This window comes from Sitophilus oryzae, unplaced genomic scaffold (genome assembly GCF_002938485.1).
Source record: "Sitophilus oryzae breed Bouriz unplaced genomic scaffold, Soryzae_2.0 scaffold_111_pilon_pilon, whole genome shotgun sequence".
Taxonomy (NCBI): Eukaryota; Metazoa; Arthropoda; class Insecta; order Coleoptera; family Curculionidae; genus Sitophilus; species Sitophilus oryzae.
Window position 1 is genome coordinate 3795960 of NW_022145749.1, and position 22911 is coordinate 3818870.

A 22911-nucleotide genomic window follows, 5' to 3' on the forward strand; every position below is an offset into this window, starting at 1 on the left:
TAAAGACTCATCTGTCCATAATATTTTCTAGAAAAAGGGGGCTCTTGAACACTTTTCCGGAACCATTTGCAAAAATTGTAATCTTCTCTCGTGATCACCAGCATGTAAAAAAATGTAAATTTGGTATACATTTAAATTTAAAGTTGTGATATTTATGTTTTTTGATAATTTTCCTACATAAGAATCACTTATACAAAACTCGCGAGTTTATGTTACTTTACTACTAGAAGTTTCCGGACTTATTTTAATCTGAATAGCACATTAAAATCATTAAGCCTTTTAAAATATTGCCCTCTTGTTTCTTAAAGCTACCAGCAACTGCTAAATTTCATGAAATCCTTGCGAAAATAGTACGATGAGACTGCGTCCTTTCAAGATACAATATTTTATAACTTGCGCATGCTATATCGGAATTTCTATTATTTTTAAGTAAACATCATACATATCACCTGTTTTCTAACTTGTGAACATATTGTTGACTGTTAATATATGTATTTTACACTATTTACTATAAATTTTTGTGTCCAGATTTGACACTTAATAGAGTAAACAAAAATTACTTGCTGTCATATAAAATGTCAATTGGATTTCCACGGCAGACTTGATCTTTTGAGCGAATTTTTGAAAAATCTTATTTTTTTAGTGAATTTACATAATAATGAATAAAAATTAGATACCACAGTATAGATTATTTTTTGCTCTATCTAATGGTATAAAAATTCAAAATGGCGGCCATAAGAAAACAAAAACTTGACTGCTGTTGTGCGAAATCTAGAAGGCTTCAAAATTTTCTGAAAACTGCATTTAATTGGCCGAGGTAAAAAATATAAAACAACCAACTTACGTTCCAATAGATACAATAGTTCTGAAGATATTGTCATTTAATATAAACGTACTATTTTCATTTTTTTTTGACATAAATCCTAAACTAATCAAGATACCGGGGTTTTCATCATAGGTGTTTGCCAAACATCTAATTAAGCAACTTTTAACCGAATTCGTATCTCTCGTAGTTTTTGAGATGCCAATGTTGAGCATCGAAATTGTCACCACCTATGGTCACCACCCTATATATTTTTTCTCTAATTACCCAATTTAATTTTAGATTTTCTATAAAAATCAGGCTTGCTATAATAATAAGTTAGTTAAAAAATGATTATAATAATTTCATTTTAATTTGATCAGAAACCATATAGGGACACAACCAATATCTATCCAAACAATTCTATAAGAAGGTTATGAAAAATACATTTTGACTTTATCATCATTATAAAAAATTCAAGTCCATATTAAAAAAAAAGCATTTGCTATAATATACCGTATGATCGAAAAAAAAACGCGTCCAGTTGGCTTGGAAATGAATATCGATGCCATTCCCTGCAAGAGATTGGAATAATTCGATATAAATGAAACAAAGCCTATACATTAAACTGATGACGTCCTTAGAAAGATAATGAATTAATAGCAAATATATATAAATCCATATGTTTTGATTCTCTCGTTTCAATTATCAAACACATGCCTTCTCTGCGTAAGAGATAAGAGTATTTATTGTTTGTTAAAAATAGAATTCAAAATAAGATAAAGTATTTAATATTTTCACAATTATTAAATTGTCTAATCTAGAATTACAAAAATACATTGCATTGTTTTTTTATAGTACATATAAACTTTAAACTTGCGTACAGTTCATTAGAACTGCAAACTAAATTCGTAACAAGTCAACATCTTCAACCACAATTGACCTAGAAATACATATTTATACACTGACCGCCTCAAAAAACAGGTATTTTAATTTTTTGACGTAGATACTTTACAGTTTATTATATTTTTTCCCAGGGCCGTATCTAGACCAACATTTCCGGGGGGGGTTGGCTTGAGAGGGTACAAAAGCTGTTAGGAAAAAAGCATAATAAAAAATCGCTTTGGGCTACACTCAAATCTTAATTCATCTTCTTCTTCTTCTTTTTGTTTCGTTCTTACTTACTTACTTAATGATCATTACTTTTTAAAAATTTTCAGCCATAATTTCGGGGGGGGGGGGGGGGTTGAACCCCCAAAACACCCCCCCAGATACGGCCCTGTTTTTTCCTAGTGGGCAGATTTTGATGACTTTTTAAGCAATTTGTAGCTAAATTATTTGACCTCTATTTTCTCTCTATTTTTTCTTTTATCTCTTGAATTTTTTACATTTATCTCTATTATTTAAATTAAAAATTAAAATCCCTATTAGACGAGGGAAAACAAAATGTTAGTGTTTTGACAAAAGTTTGAAACACCCTGTGGAATGGTTTAACCTTAGTCAAACCATACCACAACGCGTTTGCTTACTTATAAGCAATTTAATTTTTTTCAAGGTAATTTTCAACTTATCAGCAAGGGGTATCTTTTCATGATTTTTTTTATTTATCTCAATATCTTTATTTTTATTAGAGATATTAGCTTTTTTGACGAAAACAGTAACAATTTACACCAATTTCTACATCAAAAGCATGCCCTTTGCTGTAAAATCTATAATGTCTTCTTCCAAAACAAATATCTCCTATGACAATAAAGCTATTATTATTGGAGATAAAACAAAAAAAATTGGCGCCGGGAGGCACGTATAGCCGCCCATACTAAAATATGTTAATATCTCGAAAACTGCGACTTTGACTGATTTTGATGTTATTACAAATTTTGTTGCAAATATTATTCCTAATCTTAATTTGAAAACCGCGTTTCGCTAGCTACTGTAATTTTGAAGTTACAATTTTAGCCAGATTCTCGGGTGCCACAGTACTTTTGTGTGAGTTATCGTGCTACAGACGGACAGACAGACAGACACCATAAAAAATTTTGTATTTAGGTCATTTATGACCCAAATAACTCATTTTGAGTGAAATTAAAAAAACTTTTTTTTGTCGATCATAATAGCCTACCATACCTATTGGTATGGTCGGCTAAGAGCAGCCCATCAAGAAAAAATGCATCTTGATGATAACTGCTTTTATTTTATTTATTTTATTTTATTTTATTTTACTAATTACAAACACCTATTGAGGTAGCTACATGCAAAGGCCTAAAGAAAACAAATACAATTACAATTACTTAAAACTAGACATGTACTACAAAAGTACATAAAAATAATATAAATAAAATATATATAATAATAAATAAAGTAAATAAGTAACAAAGTACATAACATTTAATTTATAGAATGTGCAATAAAAAAAACAATAAAACCTATCACACCAGATTTGTCTCCTGATGCACCAACAAGATGCGCCTAAGTTCGCAAACCTAATGCTAAATATATGGGGAATTGTGTTCCCAGACAACATATCATTACAAATGGTGAGCATAAACGTGAATGGCGAGGGGCTTCCACCCTCAATGTAAAAAAGATTAAACTAACTCACTCTCAACCTAATCTTTGGTACCCTAAATTTGATGCTATTAATCAGACCACAGTCAGCATATTTTAAATTATTAAGAATGTTATATATAAAGATGACAGCATGTGTCCTTCTCCTAGAGGCCAGCGAAGTTAAATGAAATGTTTCCAACATTGATCTTAAGAGATCATTGTTGGATACATGTTGTTTCTTTTAATGTAAATATAACGAAGGAAACGTTTTTGAACCTTCTCAATCTCGTTACTGTGAGTGTAACAATTGGGAGACCAGATATTTGACGCATATTCAAGATGCGGTCTTACAAGAGAGGTATAAAGTCTTGTAGTTGATTGTATATCGAAATCTTTACTATTACGCATAACAAAACCAAGAATCCTATATGCCTTGTTAATCAGCTAGTTGTAATGATTGTTAAATTTAAAATTGTCCTGAAAAATCACTCCTAGGTCTTTAACTTCCCTACACCTCACAACCTTACAATTTCCAATGTAGTAGTCTTCAATGACTGTATTGATCCTCCGGGAAAAAGAAACAACACAACACTTTTTAGTATTAACAAGCATCTTGTTCTCCTTAAACCAGTCCAGAGCCAAGTTCAAATCAGTTTGGAGAGCCCTAGTATCATCAATATTATTAATTGGTTTAAATAATTTAAAATCGTCCGCAAACAACAGCCCCAAAGACACCCTCAGACTCTCAGGCAAATTATTAATAAAGATTAAAAACAAAAGAGGGTCCAATATACTGCCCTGGGGTACCCCGGAGGTGGCAACATATTGATTGGATTGAAATATTACGTATCTTAACTCTTTGAACTCTCGAAATTAAGTATGAAGTTAAAAACCACAGCGACTCACCTGATAACCCGAGATCTGCCAGTTTTTCAATCATAACACAAAAACTCACCTTATCATAAGCATTTGCACAGGAAGTATATATGACATCAAGTTGCTGTTTGTTTGACATTGCCTTCGATACATGTTCAGAGAACACACATAGGTTTGTAACTGTTGACCTTCCCGGCAGGAAACCATGTTGATATTTTGAAATTCTATCAGATATGAATGAGTATATGTAGTTATATATAATTCTTTCAAATATTTAGCCAGGCTATTTAGTAAGCTGATAGGTGATGATCGTGAACATTCTCCCTCTTTCCCTTTTTAAATATAGGTGTTACAGTGGCTTCTTTAAGCTTGTCAGGAAAATATCCCTGTTTCAGAGCTAAATTAAAAATATGTTTAAGAGGGGCGACCAGAAAACTAGCACATCCCTTATATATATAAGGAGGTATATTATCAGGACCAGTTGTTTTTTTAGGCTTTAAGGTCTTTATGCTGGACAGAATGTCATCATAGGAGACCTGAGGGAAACGAAAGCCGCTCTCATAACGACAAAATTGTTGAACAGGGGTATTTGGTTCAAATACAGACTGAAAATATTGCGCAAACGCATCAGCAATACTCTGTTCATCTCTCAAGTTCACATTATTTGAGTTCATCCTCTTTGGCACACCCCCACAATGTGATCTGTTGCGCACGAATGACCAGAAGGTACTGGGATCGTTATTGATATTATTGTTGATTGTTTTTTTATAATTGGCATAATTTAATCTTGTCAGTTTTTTAATATCACACCTCAATGATCTAAATTCATTAATATCTGACAAACTTACTCTACCTCTAGCTTTTAGAGCATGTAGGTGGTTTTTCCTTTTAGTCATACGAACCAGGTCCGAGGTGAACCAAGGAGGATACTTTTTGACCCGAGAAGTGTCCCTTACCATGTACTTGGGTATCGAGGCATCCAAACATCTATACATGTGTTTATAAAAAGCAATAACACCCTCGTTTACGTTTTTTTTATATTCCTTATTTTGTTAAACAATTCCAGAGGATGTTTCAAACATTAATTTAAAAAAAGCTTAATAATCAAGTAATTTCGCTACAAACTGCTTAAAAAATCACCAAAATCGGCGCACTAAAACAAAAATATATTGAACATGAAATAAATGAAAATTTTAGGGTATAAAATATATTTCAAACACACTTCAATCCTAATTTATGTCATATATCGCTATCTCGTTTTTTTAACTGAAAAAATAAAAAAGTTATAGGGGGTGAGCCACTTTTGAAACGCACCCGGTATAGCAATAATCAACATAAAATGTTATATATATATATATACAGGGTGGTCCGAACTGTATTACGGAAACTTCGACAGCATATTCTGCAGATAAAAATAAGTAAAAAAGTTCGTATAAATGTATGTCCTAAAATGCTTAGTTTCGGAGATACAGGGTGTAGAAGTTTCATTTTTATTTCGATTTTTTCCAAATAATTTATGAAGTAACGTCAATATTTGGATGAAAATTGGTGTTTTTTGACATGAGAAATTTGATTTTGATGTCAATATGACTTCTATTAGTAGGGGGTGCCACCTAGATATATTTTAATTGGTTTGAAGAGTAATAAATTTTCGTCCGTACCTGTGTAAAACTACTGAGTAAAAAAATATACATTTCACGGTTTTTACGTGAAAAAGGTCTCTTGGTAAAAATCGCTAGGAGTAACGGTTTTCGAGATATTTTGAATCAAAATTATCAATACCAGTCAACATTTACATAAATTAAACATGCTGACTAAATAGTTATTAGACTGAAATCATAAATTTGAAATGTTTTTGTGCCAAAAGTTCAACAGAAACTGTTTTACCATCATTTTTTGCAGAAAAATGTATGATTAATTAAAAAAATAAAAATTTCCCAAATTTATTATTTCAGTAAAATAACTATCTACTCAACGTGTTTATTTTTCGTCAATAATGACATGTATTGACTATTTCCATTCTAAAAATCTTAAGAACGGTTGCTCGTAGCGATTTTTACAAAAAGATATTTTTTACGTAAAAAGTCACAGAGATATATATTCTTTCGCTCGGTAGTTTTATACAGGTACGGATAATAAGTTATTACGCTTCAAAACAGTTAAAATACATGTAGGTGGCGCCCTCTACTAGTAGGAGTCATATTGACATGAAAATCAAATCTCTCATGTCAAAAAACTCCCAGACCCCAATTTTCATCCAAATATTGACATTATTTCAGAAATTATTTAGAAAAAATCGAAATAAAAATGAAACTTCTACACCCTGTAGCTCTGAAACTGAGCATCTTAGCACATACATTTATACAAAATTTTTTACTTATTTTTATCTGCAGAATATGCTGCTGAAGTTTCCGGAATACAGTTCGGACCACCCTGTATATTATAACTTTATTCCCTTTCGATAACACCATGCCTACTACATTTTACGGTAGAAAAAAATGTACTTACAGCAAAAGCATCATTGTCTACATCGCCAGTTGCAAATCCCTGGTAGGCCATGTCAAAGAATGGGAACAAATTCTTCTGTTTTATAACACACGATAATTCGGCCCATTGTTCTTTACTGGGATCAACACCTGTTGGATTGTGTGCACAGGCATGCAACAAAATAATAGACTTTTCTGGTATTTTCTGAAAAATAAATAATTTCTCTTATTTACAGACTCTCTAGCTCACTCTTTAATAGCAGCCCACATTTTAAATATATTTTTAGCTATACAGGGTGTTTTAAACACAATGTAATGCTAAACATGTAGTCCTTAGGTAAGCTGACTTGTCACAAAACTAAAAACTGCTCTCCAAAAATACGATAATGTCAAACTAAAGTCAAAATTTATAAATGATTCATGTTTTTTAACTGAATAAATTTCATAAATGTGCCCTTTTCAAAACTAGTTAAACTAAAATGATTTATTGACTGGTAGGTTAAAACTAGAAGAGGATTTTTTCTACTGTTTCCGATAGAACGTTTTGTGTTTTATATTATAAATAAAAGTAGTTTTTATCTGGCCTTGTGCCTAATTTACATTTTGTCAAGTTGCAAATGCAAGTGACAAATGCAAAAGTTAAGTAAGATAATTAGAAATAAGTTAAATTCGCGTATAATCAAGTGCAAGTGTAAAATAAAGTAATTAAAACATCGGTAATGTTTGCTGTCATAAGTTCTTCACAGAGAGAAACTAATAACTAAAGTGAGAGGGCTTGTGGAATAGGGCATTTCGTAGACAAGTTTATTTTGTCACCGCGCATCCCAGACGCGCATAGCGTTTGGCGGTCACAAAAGGAAGTTTTCAACTTTGCAAGTTAAACATTTGACAGGATTAATTAGATTGTCAGTAGCTTTTTCTATTTCTTAGCTCTAGAAGGAGATAACTAAAATCTGTTGATAATCGGAGCAAATCGGAGTAATAAATTGTTTTTAACAGAATGTGCCTGTTCTTTTAGCTTGTCAGAAGAGAAGATTATTGTCATTATTGATTATTTCAGATTCCACGATTATTCCGCATTTTGTAATTTTTGTTTTGTGGTTGAGACCCAGACAAAACGTTTCCTTTAAAGGTAAGTTTTATCTCGGTAATTATTTTAACATACCTAATAGTAATAGTGAGTGCACATAATAATCGTACATTGCTAATTTAATTTTTTTAATTTAAAACAGCACATTCTTTTCTGATACCTATGGAACGACTAGGTACTATACCTGGTGTTATTTCCAGTAATACAAATTATTTTCTTCAACTGCTAGGTTCTTGTTACCTACGGGATACCGACTGATACTCTGTGCGAGCTCCAAACCATGCTTCCCTGTTCACTACCAACCAAGTTAGATAAAAAAGATACTGAAGATTGCAGCCTTGAGTTGGAGTATGGCAAGGAGTCTGGAGTTAAATAAATTATTATGTTCCTACACAGTATTTTATTTATAGGTTTTAATGCTTTAAAGTCTAATAATAAATTTTCGTTGTCAAGAAAATAATCTAAAAAAACTACGAAGATTTCTTACTATAAACTTGAAAGATTAAGATTCGGTTCAAATATACAAATTTTAAATTTTTGGCGCCTGTATATAGGTATGAATGCAACCTACTATATCGATAATACGCTCATAGTTCGGGTTAGACGCCAAAGGCCGCGCCACTAACACAGTCTTCAAAAATTAACGTTGATCGGTTTCTCTCACTTTAGTTATTAGTGTTCTCTCTGGTTCTTCACTGCACCTGCAGCATGGTCCCGCACTTGACGAAAATAACTTCATACTGTGTGTAGTGTTATAATAGAACACTCCCAGGTTACTTGCTGTTTATTGTTATTGGAACTGTTTCGATAAACGTTTTAAAACAGTACCTAAAGATTAGGGCATTTTACTAAAATCTTATTTTCTGATGAGATTACAGTTGAGAGTTTGAACCAGAGATGAGCAACAAATTGCAAACTGCGATTTGTTGTGAAGTTCTTGGAATTGTTTCGATAAATGTTTTAAAACATTAGGGCATTTTACTAAAATCTTATTTTCTCATGAAGATTACAGTTGAGAGTTGGAACTAGAGATGAGCAACAAATCGCAAACTGCGATGTAATCACAGCGATTTTAAAATCGCAATCGCAACCTGCGATTGGTTCTCATAGGAAACAGCGACTGCGATTTTTTCTATTTGCGAGTGTCAATTTAGGCAACCAATATTACTATAGTTGCGATTAACGATTTTGCTGCGATTTGTGATTTTGGTACGACTGTGATTTTGTAAACTAGGACCGTGTAGCCTTCTATCTGCGAGTTTGAATTTTTAGGAGTTGTTATTTGCGATTTTGTTGCGAATGTAATTTTGTGGTTTGGTTTGGAAGTGAAGAGTGGTTTGCCTCTATAACTTTTTTTATTTTTCTGATAAAAAAAACGAGATTTGGTATGTAAGCATATGACATAAATTAGAATTTACGTATTCAATTCGTTTCGATCACTTCCCGTTTCACCGGAAATTACTACATCTTTTGACCATCAGTATTTTTTTTACTTTATTCCATAGAAAATGACACTCTGAATAGAATGTCTAATACAATATTTAAATATTAAAATCGCAATCGCAGATTACAGTCACAACGATTTAAAAATCGCAATCGCAGTTTCGCTCATCTCTAGTTGGAACCTTTGATGTACAACCCTAGATCATAAATATATACTTACGTGGATAAATAAACGCCATAAGTTTAGCATTAAAAAATATGTCTCCAACATCACGACATGCCATTTTCAAACCTTCTTTATTGCATTATGAAACGTTCAATAGGTTTGTCTTTCTCGATGACCCTACTTTCCGCCATGCGCATTAAAAGTTGCACGTATTTCCAAAATAATCACAATTTTATACGGTTTATAACGTTTATACTTTGAATAAGAAGACTAAGGAAGGAGCATAATGCTATCCATGTATTCATGCATGGTGGGCGGAAAAGCCACCATAAAAGCTCTCTAGGGTGGGGATCCTTGACAGTTCTGTTTGACGATTCATTTGACACATTTGAATTTGATTTGAAATTTTGTGGATTTGTCAGTCTTTATGAAGCTTATTTTATGTTATTTATTATTTATTCTACTACTGATAGTTGTATAAAGGTAGTAAATCTAGATGGAAATTGTGGCAGAACTTAAATTAACAGTGACACTATCGCGATTTATCGAAAAAGACTCTAAAATAGTTGGTTATTGTAGCGTGCGGTAGATCTCGGCAAAATTGAGTGAAATAATGGAACACCTTTTCGCTAGTAAGTGACTATATAATATACATACGTGTAGTAAACCGATCATTTCTGAAATTCACTTAAATTAACTAAATTATATATTTTTCTTGCATTTTAGCTTTTATTTATTACTTGTCAAAGATTAGATGTCAAAGAATTTAGATACGTTAATTTGACTATGATTTGACTTACCTGCTTCAGTAGCGTATCGGATGTTTGTGTTAATAAATACTTATTATAACTTATCTATTTTTATTAGAATTATACCGTATGATCGAATAAAAACGGCGTCAGCGATGGCTATGAAATGAAGATCGCTGTCATTTTATATGTAAAATTATATGGGAAATGTCATCGATCGTCATTTCCAAGCCAACTGGACGCCGTTTTTATTCGATCATACGGTATATTTTTATAACAATTTTATTAACTAGCAACATTTATTCACAACGTAAAATAAAACAACAAATTATTGAGTCTACCCCACGTCTACCCTACATCATAGTTTTACATTTTTTAAATAAAATTAGAACGACACTGATAAACCGGAATTTAAATCGGCCATATTTGAGGCCCATCGCGGTGTACCTAAGATTTTTGATATGCTCCTTCCTTAGTCTTCTTATTCAAAGCGTTTATACGGTTAGATGACGGATGGATGACGGTTAGTAAAAATTATACATTGTTATGGAAACCAACTTTTCATTGTCATTATATTGTCATAATCTTATTCCACTGTGTAACGTCGCTTGTTTTTTGCGTTTTTTATTTTAAAAATTGTCTTAATTACTTTTTTAACGACCGTTTTTATATAGCCAAGGATGCAAGTGAGAAGTTAATTTTAAGTTTGTGCAATTATATTTCCATTTTTTTTTTCGTTGGACTTTCTAAATACTCGCAAAAATGACTAGAAAGTGTTTGGTGTGTGGAAGTTCTAATATAAAGGTCCCCGAATTATCTTTTCATAGGTAAGTATTCAGTTGTTCTTTTATTTATATTAACCTTTTTATTCAAAGATATTAACTCACATGCGTACTTTCTAGTTAGATTTCCTAAGAATATTGATATTAGTACGGAGTGTCTAAATGCATTTTTTATATAATTTAATTTTTGTGACAGTAAACATGCAATTCATTGTTCAAATATATGCATTTTCCAAATTAAATTTTTAAAATTAATGTTCAAATGTGGCGCGTGGACGCTAGGTCCTCGACAAATACAGACAGAGTAGAAGCTTAGTAGAAGCAACGCGTGTGCAACAAAAAAAGAAGATAAATGGAAGTCGTTGATATGTTTGCGACAGTTTCCATATTTTCTAATCTGGCTATATAAAAAACCTTATCATCGTTACATGGCCAATTTTTTGTGTGAAGTATCCTTTTGTGTAGCCATGAAATAGTCATGTCTGCCAGCGCGATCCCGAGGCTTAAGGCGGGGGCGGCCAATCGAAAAAAAATTTTGACACTAAAAATATTATAAAATACATGAGTTATAATTGCGAAAATAGCTTTTATTTATTATTAAGAAACGTGGGAAATTGTTGGCAGACATTCTCTAGTCGCTAAAATGCCGACAGACAACGCGAAAGAGGCATGAAATTTTAAAAATTATTAAAAAATGAAATTTGAAGAATGAAAAAAATTATGGTATATTTTCATGCCGATTGGTGAAATGTCATATTTATTTATTTTAAAAGCCGTATGCAAAAGGGCAGACAAAAATCGTGGCTCAATCAGCTGCAGACAGTTATCAAAAGCGCGATATTACTCTAGCGCTTTATTCAGGGAACGCTGGCCGCCTCATCCATTTAAGTATAGATAAATCATATAATATACGATTATATTATAAATATATTTTTTTATTATTTCAATAACGATTTTTTTGTCTACCCTTTTGCATACGGCTTTTTAAATTAATTAACAATAAACATGACATTCCACCAACCGACATGCATGTATGCGATGATTTTCTTTTGTCAAAATTCTATGCCTCTTTGGCGTTGTCTGTCGGCATTTCAGCCATGAGAAAAATGTCTGTCAACAATTTTACACGTTTCCTAATAATAAATAAAAGCTATTTGGCAATTATAACTCGTGTACCTTATAATATTTTTAGTGTAAAAATTTCACCCTTTCGATTGGCCGCCCCCGCTTTAAGCCCGGGGATCGCGCTGGCAGACATGACTATTTCACAATGGCTACACAAAAGGATACTTCACACAAAAAATTAACCATGTAACGATGATAAGGTTTTTTATGTAGCCAGCTCTCGGTCTAATAGTGATTTACTTATTCACGTAAGTTTATATGATCTAGGGTTACACATAGATAAATGCAACAAGTTTAGATTGGAAAGCCCGTAAAAATTTTAGGTCGCGAAATTATTTTGGGTCGCGACCGTTATACGCGATCTGGCGCTGCTATAGCGGTCGCTAAGAACAACGGCAAACAAAAACAGAAATAATTTTCTCTTGCCAAAGTCAGAATCTTCAAAAATCATAATAATCTTTCAAAACCTAAAATTCCGAAAAGTGTTTATAGCGTCCATTTTCAAAGTAATTATTGCTATCTTGTGAGTTTAATTCAAGTTTTATTTACACCAACCGGTGATAATTGTGAAAAAGTGGCATTAAAAACTTAAAAAGCTGTGCTGTGAACTGTGAACTGCAAAAACCATCGTGGATCGTGGCATAACGTCGGTTTCCAATGTTTCATACATGCGTCCTTATCATAGACAAACAAATAAAAAGAGACTGGCAAATTAAATGGCAAAGAGAGGAACAACGTTCCCGTAGCGCAACTCAGAACGCAAAATTTCGTTCTATTTATGTTGATCTGCGCATTGCGTCATAGATAAATGAAACAAGTTTAGATTGGAAAGTGCCCATAAGGACAATGTAAACACTATTTGGCGCTATTCTTGCAACGGTCGCGACCCAAAACTTTTGAAAATTTCGGAGCGGTTCGGCTTTTTCCGGAATTATATCGCCAAATATTGTTTATTCAAATTTATTATTATTTTCGTTTAATTTTATAAATAAAATACAGTGTGTTGCATACAAGAAACTTTATTTTATATAAGGACGCATGTATGAAATACCTATGAAACATTGGAAACCGACGTTATGTCCATTGCCTGGAGACTTATATGGTGAAATTTTGATAAAATAATTTAGTACTCACTAAAAACACGGTATGTCGCTAGTGGTAGGAAAAATAATTTTTAGAGGTTACTAGTTTATTTGGTTGCCTGTGATATGCATATACAGGGTGTTTCCTAATTAATCTAAAAAATAAAAAATCGTTAGAAAACGGCATAAGGCTCTTAATAAGTATATTTATTTTTTTCTCGGCAACCGTTTGATGAACAAGAAAAACTCAAAAGATCAATTTTGTTGAAAAAGGATGGCCAGTCAAGAAAAAAATATATTTTCCTTAAAAAAGCAGTAGTGTATCATTTATGTTAAGCAAAATATCGATTTTTTTTTAATTTTTAACACCCTGTAGATCAGAAAGGAAGTACTTTAGACCTAATGGTTATATAAAAATTGTTTTAAGAACACATGAGGAATCACACCACAATTTTTTAGACTAATTAGAAAACACCCTGTATATTGTTAACTTTTGATCATTTACATTTCAGTGAACGATCGGCGGTGCTAACAAAAACGCACTTTACTGTAAAGAAAATCTTGAAAATTAATTCGTTTCTTTTGTCTTTTTAGTATTCACAATAAAATAATTAGATCGTTCATGAAGCAAAGTTAATTGCTATTTTATTTTAAGATTTTTTTGACATGCAATTTTCGTGCTTTGACTTTGTACTCACATACACGTTGTATTGTTTTTTTTATAAAGTTTTGTAGTTAGTTTTCACGTGTATTTTAAAAGTTGATTTTTACTACTGCATTTGAGAAATGAGGATTCTTTTGATTGTTGAGCAATGTTGTAAACTTTACCATAATCCCACTTTGAAGAGTCCTGAAGAAGAGAACAACTGAATTCTCGAAAGCTTGACTAAACAATAAAGGGTTTTTCCTTGAACTAACGGCCTTCTTATTAGACTGCATCCCCAAGACACCTGTTTGAATATATATATATATATATATATATATATATATATATATATATATATATATATATATATATATATATATATATATATATATATATATATATATATATATATATATATATATATATATATATATATATATATATATATATATATATATATATATATATATATATATATATATATATATATATATATATATATATATATATATATATATATATATATATATATATATATATATATATATATATATATATATATATATATATATATATATTTCTTATGTTTTATTAAAGTTGCTCTGATATACTAATATATCAGTGTAACTTTAAAACTAAATCCTTTGAAATCAAATATAAACATAAAAAATATTTACAGACGAAAAGGCGAAGGCGCTGGGTTAAACATAGTCTCTACTAAGAACACGGAGGGACGCTTTGATCCAAAATTTTACTATTAAGTTTCATATCTATCTTAATAGAAGATTATTTTCTTTTATCTATGGTTATGCCACGATCCACGATGGTTTTTGCAGTTCACAGTTCACAGCACAGCTTTTTAAGTTTTTAATGCCACTTTTTCACAATTATCACCGGTTGGAGTAAATAAAACTTGAATTAAACTCACAAGATAGCAATAATTACTTTGAAAATGGACGCTATAAACACTTTTCGGAATTTTAGGTTTTGAAAGATTATTATGATTTTTGAAGATTCTGACTTTGACAAGAGAAAATTATTTCTGTTTTTGTTTGCCGTTGTTCTTAGCGACCGCTATAGCAGCGCCAGATCGCGTATAACGGTCGCGACCCAAAATAATTTCGCGACCTAAAATTTTTACGGGCTTTCCAATCTAAACTTGTTGCATTTATCTATGCATTGCTTCTATTGGGCCCACTATCTCATTCTAATATAACAAGAGAGAAAGAAGCAGCCATATAAAACGTAATTTCTAAATAGAAATTAGAATAATCGCCTTTCGTTTTCGTCATCATGACAACCAAGATGACAACAGCATGACAATTCGTCATGTTTGTTAATTTTTCTTTCGGCGATTTGCCTTTTTTTCTAAACTCTTCATTTTATTGACTTATGAATATGGATAGGGAACAAATTCCTTTGTTCCATATAGGTATTTATATTTTGTTACTTATAATTTTAGGTTATACTATTTGTTATTTTATTTGCTGCAGGAGCCAGTATAATATATTTTCTATATATGTATTGGTGCCCCCTTTCTCTGATAGATATGTTAAAGACACCCGGTAAAATAAAAGTAAGTAGTTATATTTATCATCTTATTAAGAAAAAAGTAGAAGTATAGTAGTGTCAAAAATATTTCGAACCTCTCTTAACATAACAAATTAATACAATTATTTTTTTTTATTTTTTGGGTAGGTAGTTTATAGCTGGTGTATAGTAACCAGAAACTTTATTAATATACCTATTTTACTTTTGTTTTAGGATTTAAACTGGACTTGAAAATGGTTCAGGATCATGATTCTCGTAAAGTCTTCTTTGCTTGGATATTCACTTTGTTATTGCAATTAGGTAGTTTTTTCGAAAATGAGATTTTTAATGCCCTTTAAAAAATATTTCCGATCGTTTCCTGCAACAGTCAGTTCTTCTGCAGTTAAAATTGGTAGGTGGGTGGAATAAACACTGTTATTTTTTGTTATTATATTATAAAAAGTTTATTTATTTTTATATGTAAATAAATATGTTTATAAAACAGTACAAATTTTGCTTTTTTTATAATTTCCCTTATAATAGTAGTATTCTTTCGTTCTGAAAGAAACTGCAAATTTTCACTTAAATTGATTTATTCCCTACATCACGTTCCCTTTACGTGGTATAGGGAATAAATCAGTTTAAGTGAAAATTTTCAGTTTCAGAATGAAAGAATACTACTAATAATGGGTAATTTAAATTTTCCGCCAGCCAGAATGTGCGATAATGTCTTACGATACGTTTTATACCTATCTCTTTCTTTTTCATATAAAGCGCACATAATAAAGAAAGATAGCAATAAAGACGTACGGCCTGCCATGGTCCGGCTAATTGGTTTCAAAATTGTTATTCTGAGTTGCGCTACGGGAACGTGGTCCCACTCTTTACCATGGGATTTGTCAGTCTCTTTTTATTTGTTTGTCTATGGTCCTTATATAAAATAAAGTTTCTTGTATGCAACACAGTGTATTTTATTTATAAAATTGAACGAAAATAATAATAAATTTAAATAAACAATATTTGGGCGATATAATTCCGGAAAAAGCCGAACCGCTCCGAAATTTTCAAAAGTTTTGGGTCGCGACCGTTGCAAGAATAGCGCCAAATAGTGTTTACATTGTGTTGTGTTTACATTGTCCTTATGGGCACTTTCCAATCTAAACTTGTTTCATTTATCTATGGGGTTACAACAGCAGAAAAAAACACTAATTAAAACTCAGACGTTTTAATCATCTGCTGATGATGCTAACATGGTTAGCGAAACGCGTGTCCAGTGCAAAAGTAAAGTGTTTTGGTGTATTTTGGTGAATTACTGTTTTATTTTGCTTTCTGATAAAGCTACCTTTAGAAGCTTTGAATAAGAAGACTAAGGAAGGAGCATATCAAAAATCTTAGGTACACCGCGATGGGCCTCAAATATGGCCGACTTAAATTCCGGTTTATCAGTGTCGTTCTAATTTTATTTAAAAAATGTAAAACTATGATGTAGGGTAGACGTGGGGTAGACTCAATAATTTGTTGTTTTATTTTACGTTGTGAATAAATGTTGGTAGTTATTAAAATTGTTATAAAAATATATAATTCTAATAAAAATAGATAAGTTATAATAAGTATTTATTAACACAAACATCCGATACGCTACTGAAGCGGGTAAGTCAAATTAACGTATCTAAATTCTTTGACATCTAATCTTTGACAAGTAATAAATAAAAGCTAAAATGCAAGAAAAATATATAATTTAGTTAATTTACGTGAATTTCATAAATGATCGGTTTACTACACGTATGTATATTATATAGTCACTTACTAACGAAAAGTTGTTCCATTATTTCACTCAATTTTTGCCGAGATCTACCGCACGCTACACAACCAACTATTTTAGAGTCTTTTTCGATAAATCGCGATAGTGTCACTGTTAATTTAAGTTCTGCCACAATTTCCATCTAGATTTACTACCTTTATACAACTATCAGTAGTAGAATAAATAATAAATAACATAAAATAAGCTCCGTAAAGACTGACAAATCCACAAAATTTCAAATCAAATTCAAATGTGTCAAATGAATCGTCAAACAGAACTGTCAAGGATCCCCACCCTAGAGAGCTTTTATGGTGGCTTTTCCGCCCACCATGCATGAATACATGGATAGCATTATGCTCCTTCCTTAGTCTTCTTATTCAAAGTTTAGAAGTAATGGATTAGTAAATAAGACAATCCACACTGTAGTAGATAGGTTTGACACTTTTAATGATAAAAGCCTACTACTCTTGAAAGAGCGAAAGTAAAATATTTTCTCATGTTTTCAAAACACAATTTTCTCATTAAAATCTATTTTAGATATACATAAAAGTGCTTAATAAGTCAAAAAAATTAAACAAAACTCTGTTGGATTATGATACAAAATACAAGGTGTTCCATTTAAAATAATAATGGAGAAAAATATAACATTGAGTTTGGACTCACCCTGTATATATCAAACAAGATTGCAATTTTTATTAGACTGAATTTTGAAGAAGACACTATTATACAAAATTTTCAAAAATTCTTCGAATTTAGAATTTTGAAAGGGCTTTAAATAAACAGTAAATTTAATTTAAAAAAAAACGGTTATATTTCAAAGACCACTAGATATAGTATATAACATTATGGTAATTTTGGAATGAAAATTTAATGGCAAATCCACTGACCCCAAAAAGCATAGTGTTCCATTTAAAAATACACAACTTTAGTTTGAAAAAATGTTTGACCCTGTATGTTGACAAAAATATTTTCAAGACGTGCGTTACCGTTGCCCCCGTATTTGAATTGAATTGAAAATCACAAACTAGAAACCTAATATAGAGCTTTTTCGGAAGAGCCTGGGGTGGAACTCAGTAACGAAATAGCGATCGGTAGCAAAGAATACTGACCTTGGCCGTACAAACTAAACAGCATGCGGCAAGCGACAGTATTCTTGATCGTTACCGATCGCTATTTAGTTACAGAGTTCCACCTCTGGGTGACCCTGTATAAAAATTGATACTGTACCGAGTACTGAACTTATTAAACAGTTAATAAATCTCTATGGATGTACAGGGTGTCCCATTTTGGTTGAAACCATACGGTATCTCCGTTATTAGTGAAGATAGAAGGGTGCGGTTTGCACAAACCTGTCTCACTTTTTTGTCAAACGGAAGATGCCGTAAACAAAATTTCATAGCCCTCTTCGTTTCCGAGCTACAGGCTCTTTTTGGAAGTTTTACAATTTGGGACACCCCCTGTATCTCTGTTATTGTTAAAGCTATGGAGAAGGTGAAAACCGTTTATTCTAGAACTGTTTACGTAGAATACAGTGGCGTAGTCTGGTTTTCTACCAAAAAAATATTTTTGAAAATATGAACTAAAGTTATGTTTTTTCAAATAGAACACCCTGTATATTTAGAAATCATATGATCCGTCTTGCTATGAGCTTCTCAAAAATATATATCACTCTATATTTATTTTCACTATTTACTGCAATATTTAAAAGTTTTTATTAAAAGATCATATTTATTAGTAGGCCATGATTGATAATAAAAGAAACTAAAGAATTATTAAAAGTATACTGCTATCTGTCTCTTGTTTTATTTTGGGAGCCGTTAATAAATGCTTTATATATCAGGGAACTTAACTCCCTACCGCTATTTGTAAATCTTGGAATACGTGCATACGTACGAATAATCTGTCGTATCGGAAATTTTAGATATTCCTTTAGCTAATTTACGTGAAATATACTTTCAGCAAGATGGGGAACATTCCCCCTCATAACTACGAAAATATTAGAATACTGTTCAATTATTATTTTTCAAATCAATGAATTGGAACCAATGAACACATATTGATAGCCTCCTCGATTCCCGGATTTCGCCATTCTCGATTTCTGATTTTGAGGATTTTTGAAATACGAAATATATCGTGGGCACTACAACCTACAACAATGTCGAACACCTGAAAAATGCTTTAATAATTCAAGCTTTTAGATATTTGCAAACCCATTCCGTTATAAAAAAAAAGAAAAATATATTCACAGTTTCAGTGGTAACAGTTATTTCAAAAGTATATATATATATATATATATATATATATATCAATCCCAAATTAATTTTAATATGTGTATGACTATTTTAGTAAATACCATTTTGATTTTTTGTTATTTATCACGGCCTACTAATAAGAAAATGATATATTTTAAATATTGCAGTAAATAGTAAAAATAAATATAGAGTGATATATATTTTTGAGAAGCTCATAACAAGACAGATCATATGATTTATAAATATACAGGGTGTTCCATTTGAAAAAACATAACTTTAGTTCATATTTTCAAAAATATTTTTTTGGTAGAAAAACAGACTACGCCACTGTATTAAACGTAAAAAGTTCTACAATAAGCAGTTTTCGCCTTCTCGATACCTTTAACAATAACAGAGATACAGGGGGTGTCCCAAATTGCAAAATTTTCGAAAAGACCCTGTAGCTCAGAAACTAAGAGGGCTATGAAAATTTTGTTTGCAGCATCTTCCGTTTGACGAAAAAGTGGGACAGGTTTGTGCAAACTATCTTCACTAATAACGGAGATACCCTATGATTTCAACCAAAATGGGACACACTGTACAGGGTGGACCAAATTCGACGCTTTTAAATGGAAACACCCTTTTCTATAGGAGATAGACAAAAACTAATATCGGCGTCTGGAGCTTAATTTTTGTCAAAAACATGATGGTGAAAACCGCATATCGATATCGGTTACCGTTTCGGAGTTACGGGGTGTTTTTCAAAAATATGCATTTTTAATAAATCGCTGTAACTTTTTTATGGAACTCTACTTTTGCTATAGAAAATTGTGTTTTTTTATGAAAACATTTCCAAAGCATCTTTTTACGTAGAATTTAATGGTTTAAGTAATTTTTTTTTTTAATTAATAATTTAAGAATTATCAACAGAAAATTTGATTTTTTATATGGGACACCCTGTATATTTTTAATTTATTGAAAAGAATTTAAAATTAGCTTTCCAAAAATATAACACACTTGATATTTTGCTCAATTCCTCTTCGAGATATAGAGTATATAAAAATTCGCCCTCTTTAAATAAGTAGGCTTTGAACGGCACCGGCTGTAATGCAAAAAAATTCTAGCTGTGAGCATCAATTAAAACGAAAATAATATTTGCTATGAGAGATGCAGAATTTTATAACAATTTAAAATATATTTAACCAACATCAACACATTTAAACTATATGTAATAACAATAAAAATAAATAGCAAACCAAGACATGAGGTTTTGCTACAGGTGTTCGACATATCGACCGTCCTCTGTTATGAACAGACGGGTCAGTTTTTGAACATTTCTCGCGGAATTCATTAACTCGGTGGGGGTGAAAGATACCCCCTCATAACTGCTAAGTACTTTTAATTCTTGTCTAGATTATATGGAAGAATAAGGAACCTTCATTCTTCCGCAAATATATGCATACGATTAGATCCATGGGCACTAAGTTAGGCGGCCTCGACGGCCAATGGCTGGGATCTTGGTTAGCTATTCAATTATTCTTGAAATTGGCTGCAAAAATTTGCTGATAACTTCAGCGTTCAGAGGCGGTGCGTCGTCTTGCTGGAAATATAATGTTTTCGAGTTCCATTAAGGGCACATCATCAATAAGGGGTGCAAAGCCTACTAGTTAAAAGTGGCGAACTTTTAAAAATTCTGTATTTTGAATGGGATTATAACAAAATATCAAGTGTGCTATACTTTTGGAAAGGTAATTTTAAATTCTTTTCAGTTAATTAAAAATATATGGTGTCCCAAATAAAAATTCAATTTTTCTGTTGAGAACTCCTAAATTATTAATTTTAAAAAAATTATACTTAAACCATTAAATTCTACGTAAAAAGGTGCTTTGGAAATGTTTTCATAGAAATACAAAATTTTTCATAGCAAAAAAGTTACCGCGATTTGTTAAAAATGCACATTTTTGAAAAACACCCCGTAACTCCGAAACGGTAACAGATATCGATGTGCGGTTTCCACCATCATGTTTTTGATGAAAATTGAGCTCCAGACACCGATATTAGTTTTCGTCTATCTCCTATAGAAATGGGTGTTTCCAATTAAAAGCGTCGAATTTGACCCACCCTGTACAGAGAATAATTTTTAACAGTAGTATAAAAACGGATAATTTCAATTCCGCTAAATAAAAGTTGATAGCTTTAAAAACAAATTAGAATTTTAAAATGTTAGTTTTCTCCCAAAAATACCGTATGATCGAAAAAAACGGCGTCAGCGATGGCTATGGAATGAAGATCGCTGTCATTTTATATGTAAATTTATATGGGAAATGTCACTGATGCTCATTTCCCAGCCAACTGGACGCCGTTTTTTTTTCGATCATACGGTATTTCTGCATCAAAATATACGCCCATCTAAATAGCTGTATGACGAAATACTTAAGATAATAATCAAGTACATTAATACACATATTCTGGTTTGTTTAATTAATTACCAGTTTCTATATTATGATAAAGCAAAACAAAAAAGAGGAAAATATTATTTAACAAACATTTAACTTTCTTATTACATCAAGTTTTTTGCTTTGTAAGAATATTTATCACATATAATTGATTAGAAAAATTATCTCTATATTCAAAGATAGATAATATATAATTGCAAGTAAGGAGATAAAAATTAAAGTACTTAAAAACATTATTTAAAATAATATCTCACCAACACTTCTTACATGATATACAGGGTGTCAAAAAAATAATGTATCTAACTTTGGTGTGTGTGGGTGATTCTACAAATATAAATAACACAAAAAGTTCCTATGAACATATGCTCTAAAATTATTCCCGAGGAAGTTACAGCCCTTAAAAGGGTAAATAAAAATAATATATATTTATTTTAAGAACACTGGTAAACCGTATTTCTTGAAATTTAGTACTCTTACACGCATTTTAAGGTCAAAACGAATGTCGATAGTGTAAAATTCCGTAACAGCCCTGAAAGGGTACTGTAAAGGGGGTAAGGGTACTGTAATCAAAAACTGTTAAAATAACTGTGCATTGAAGTTTGTGCGTTGAACATCTTTTAAACGGTTAATTTAATCTACTAATCATAAGAAACTAAAAAATCATAAAAAAAGTCATAGAGTGAATTTCCTACAAAACCATGAGTTGCGCCAAAGAATATCTTAATACCCTAGAAGTCTCGTCTCGCATCAAAATCCGACCTGTCGATGGGGCCTCGCTTTGGCGAGCGAGGCCCCAACTTCGTGGAGCCTCGCTATTTTACTCGGAATTGAACGAATAGACGCGCGGCGTTGCCTTGTTTTGTATGTACTTTCTTGAATAGTTTTAAATTGTAGTTTTAAATTTCATCTATTGCTATAATCAGTCTTTCCGCTCTCCGCACTCCCCAGTTTTCACCGTTCTACCCATCATCTCCTATTTTTTAATAGGGGTTGTTTTTTTTTAATTTTTTGTTACCATCTCCAAAACGGCTTGACCGATTTTGATAAAATTTTATACGTATATTCAGTACGTCTAAGCCCACGGCCACACAGAAAGCGT

At 31.6% G+C, this 22911-nt stretch overlaps 1 protein-coding gene across 1 annotated transcript in view; it reads right to left on the reverse strand.

Annotated features, from left to right (window-relative positions):
• The window catches only part of LOC115884112 (aspartate aminotransferase, mitochondrial), a 37181-nt gene that overhangs the window by 10135 nt on the left and 4135 nt on the right, over nt 1–22911 (reverse strand). Inside the window, exon 3 of the mRNA XM_030902605.1 lies at nt 6734–6916. Coding sequence (XP_030758465.1) covers nt 6734–6916 — 183 coding nt within the window. The remainder of the gene's footprint in view (nt 1–6733; nt 6917–22911) is intronic.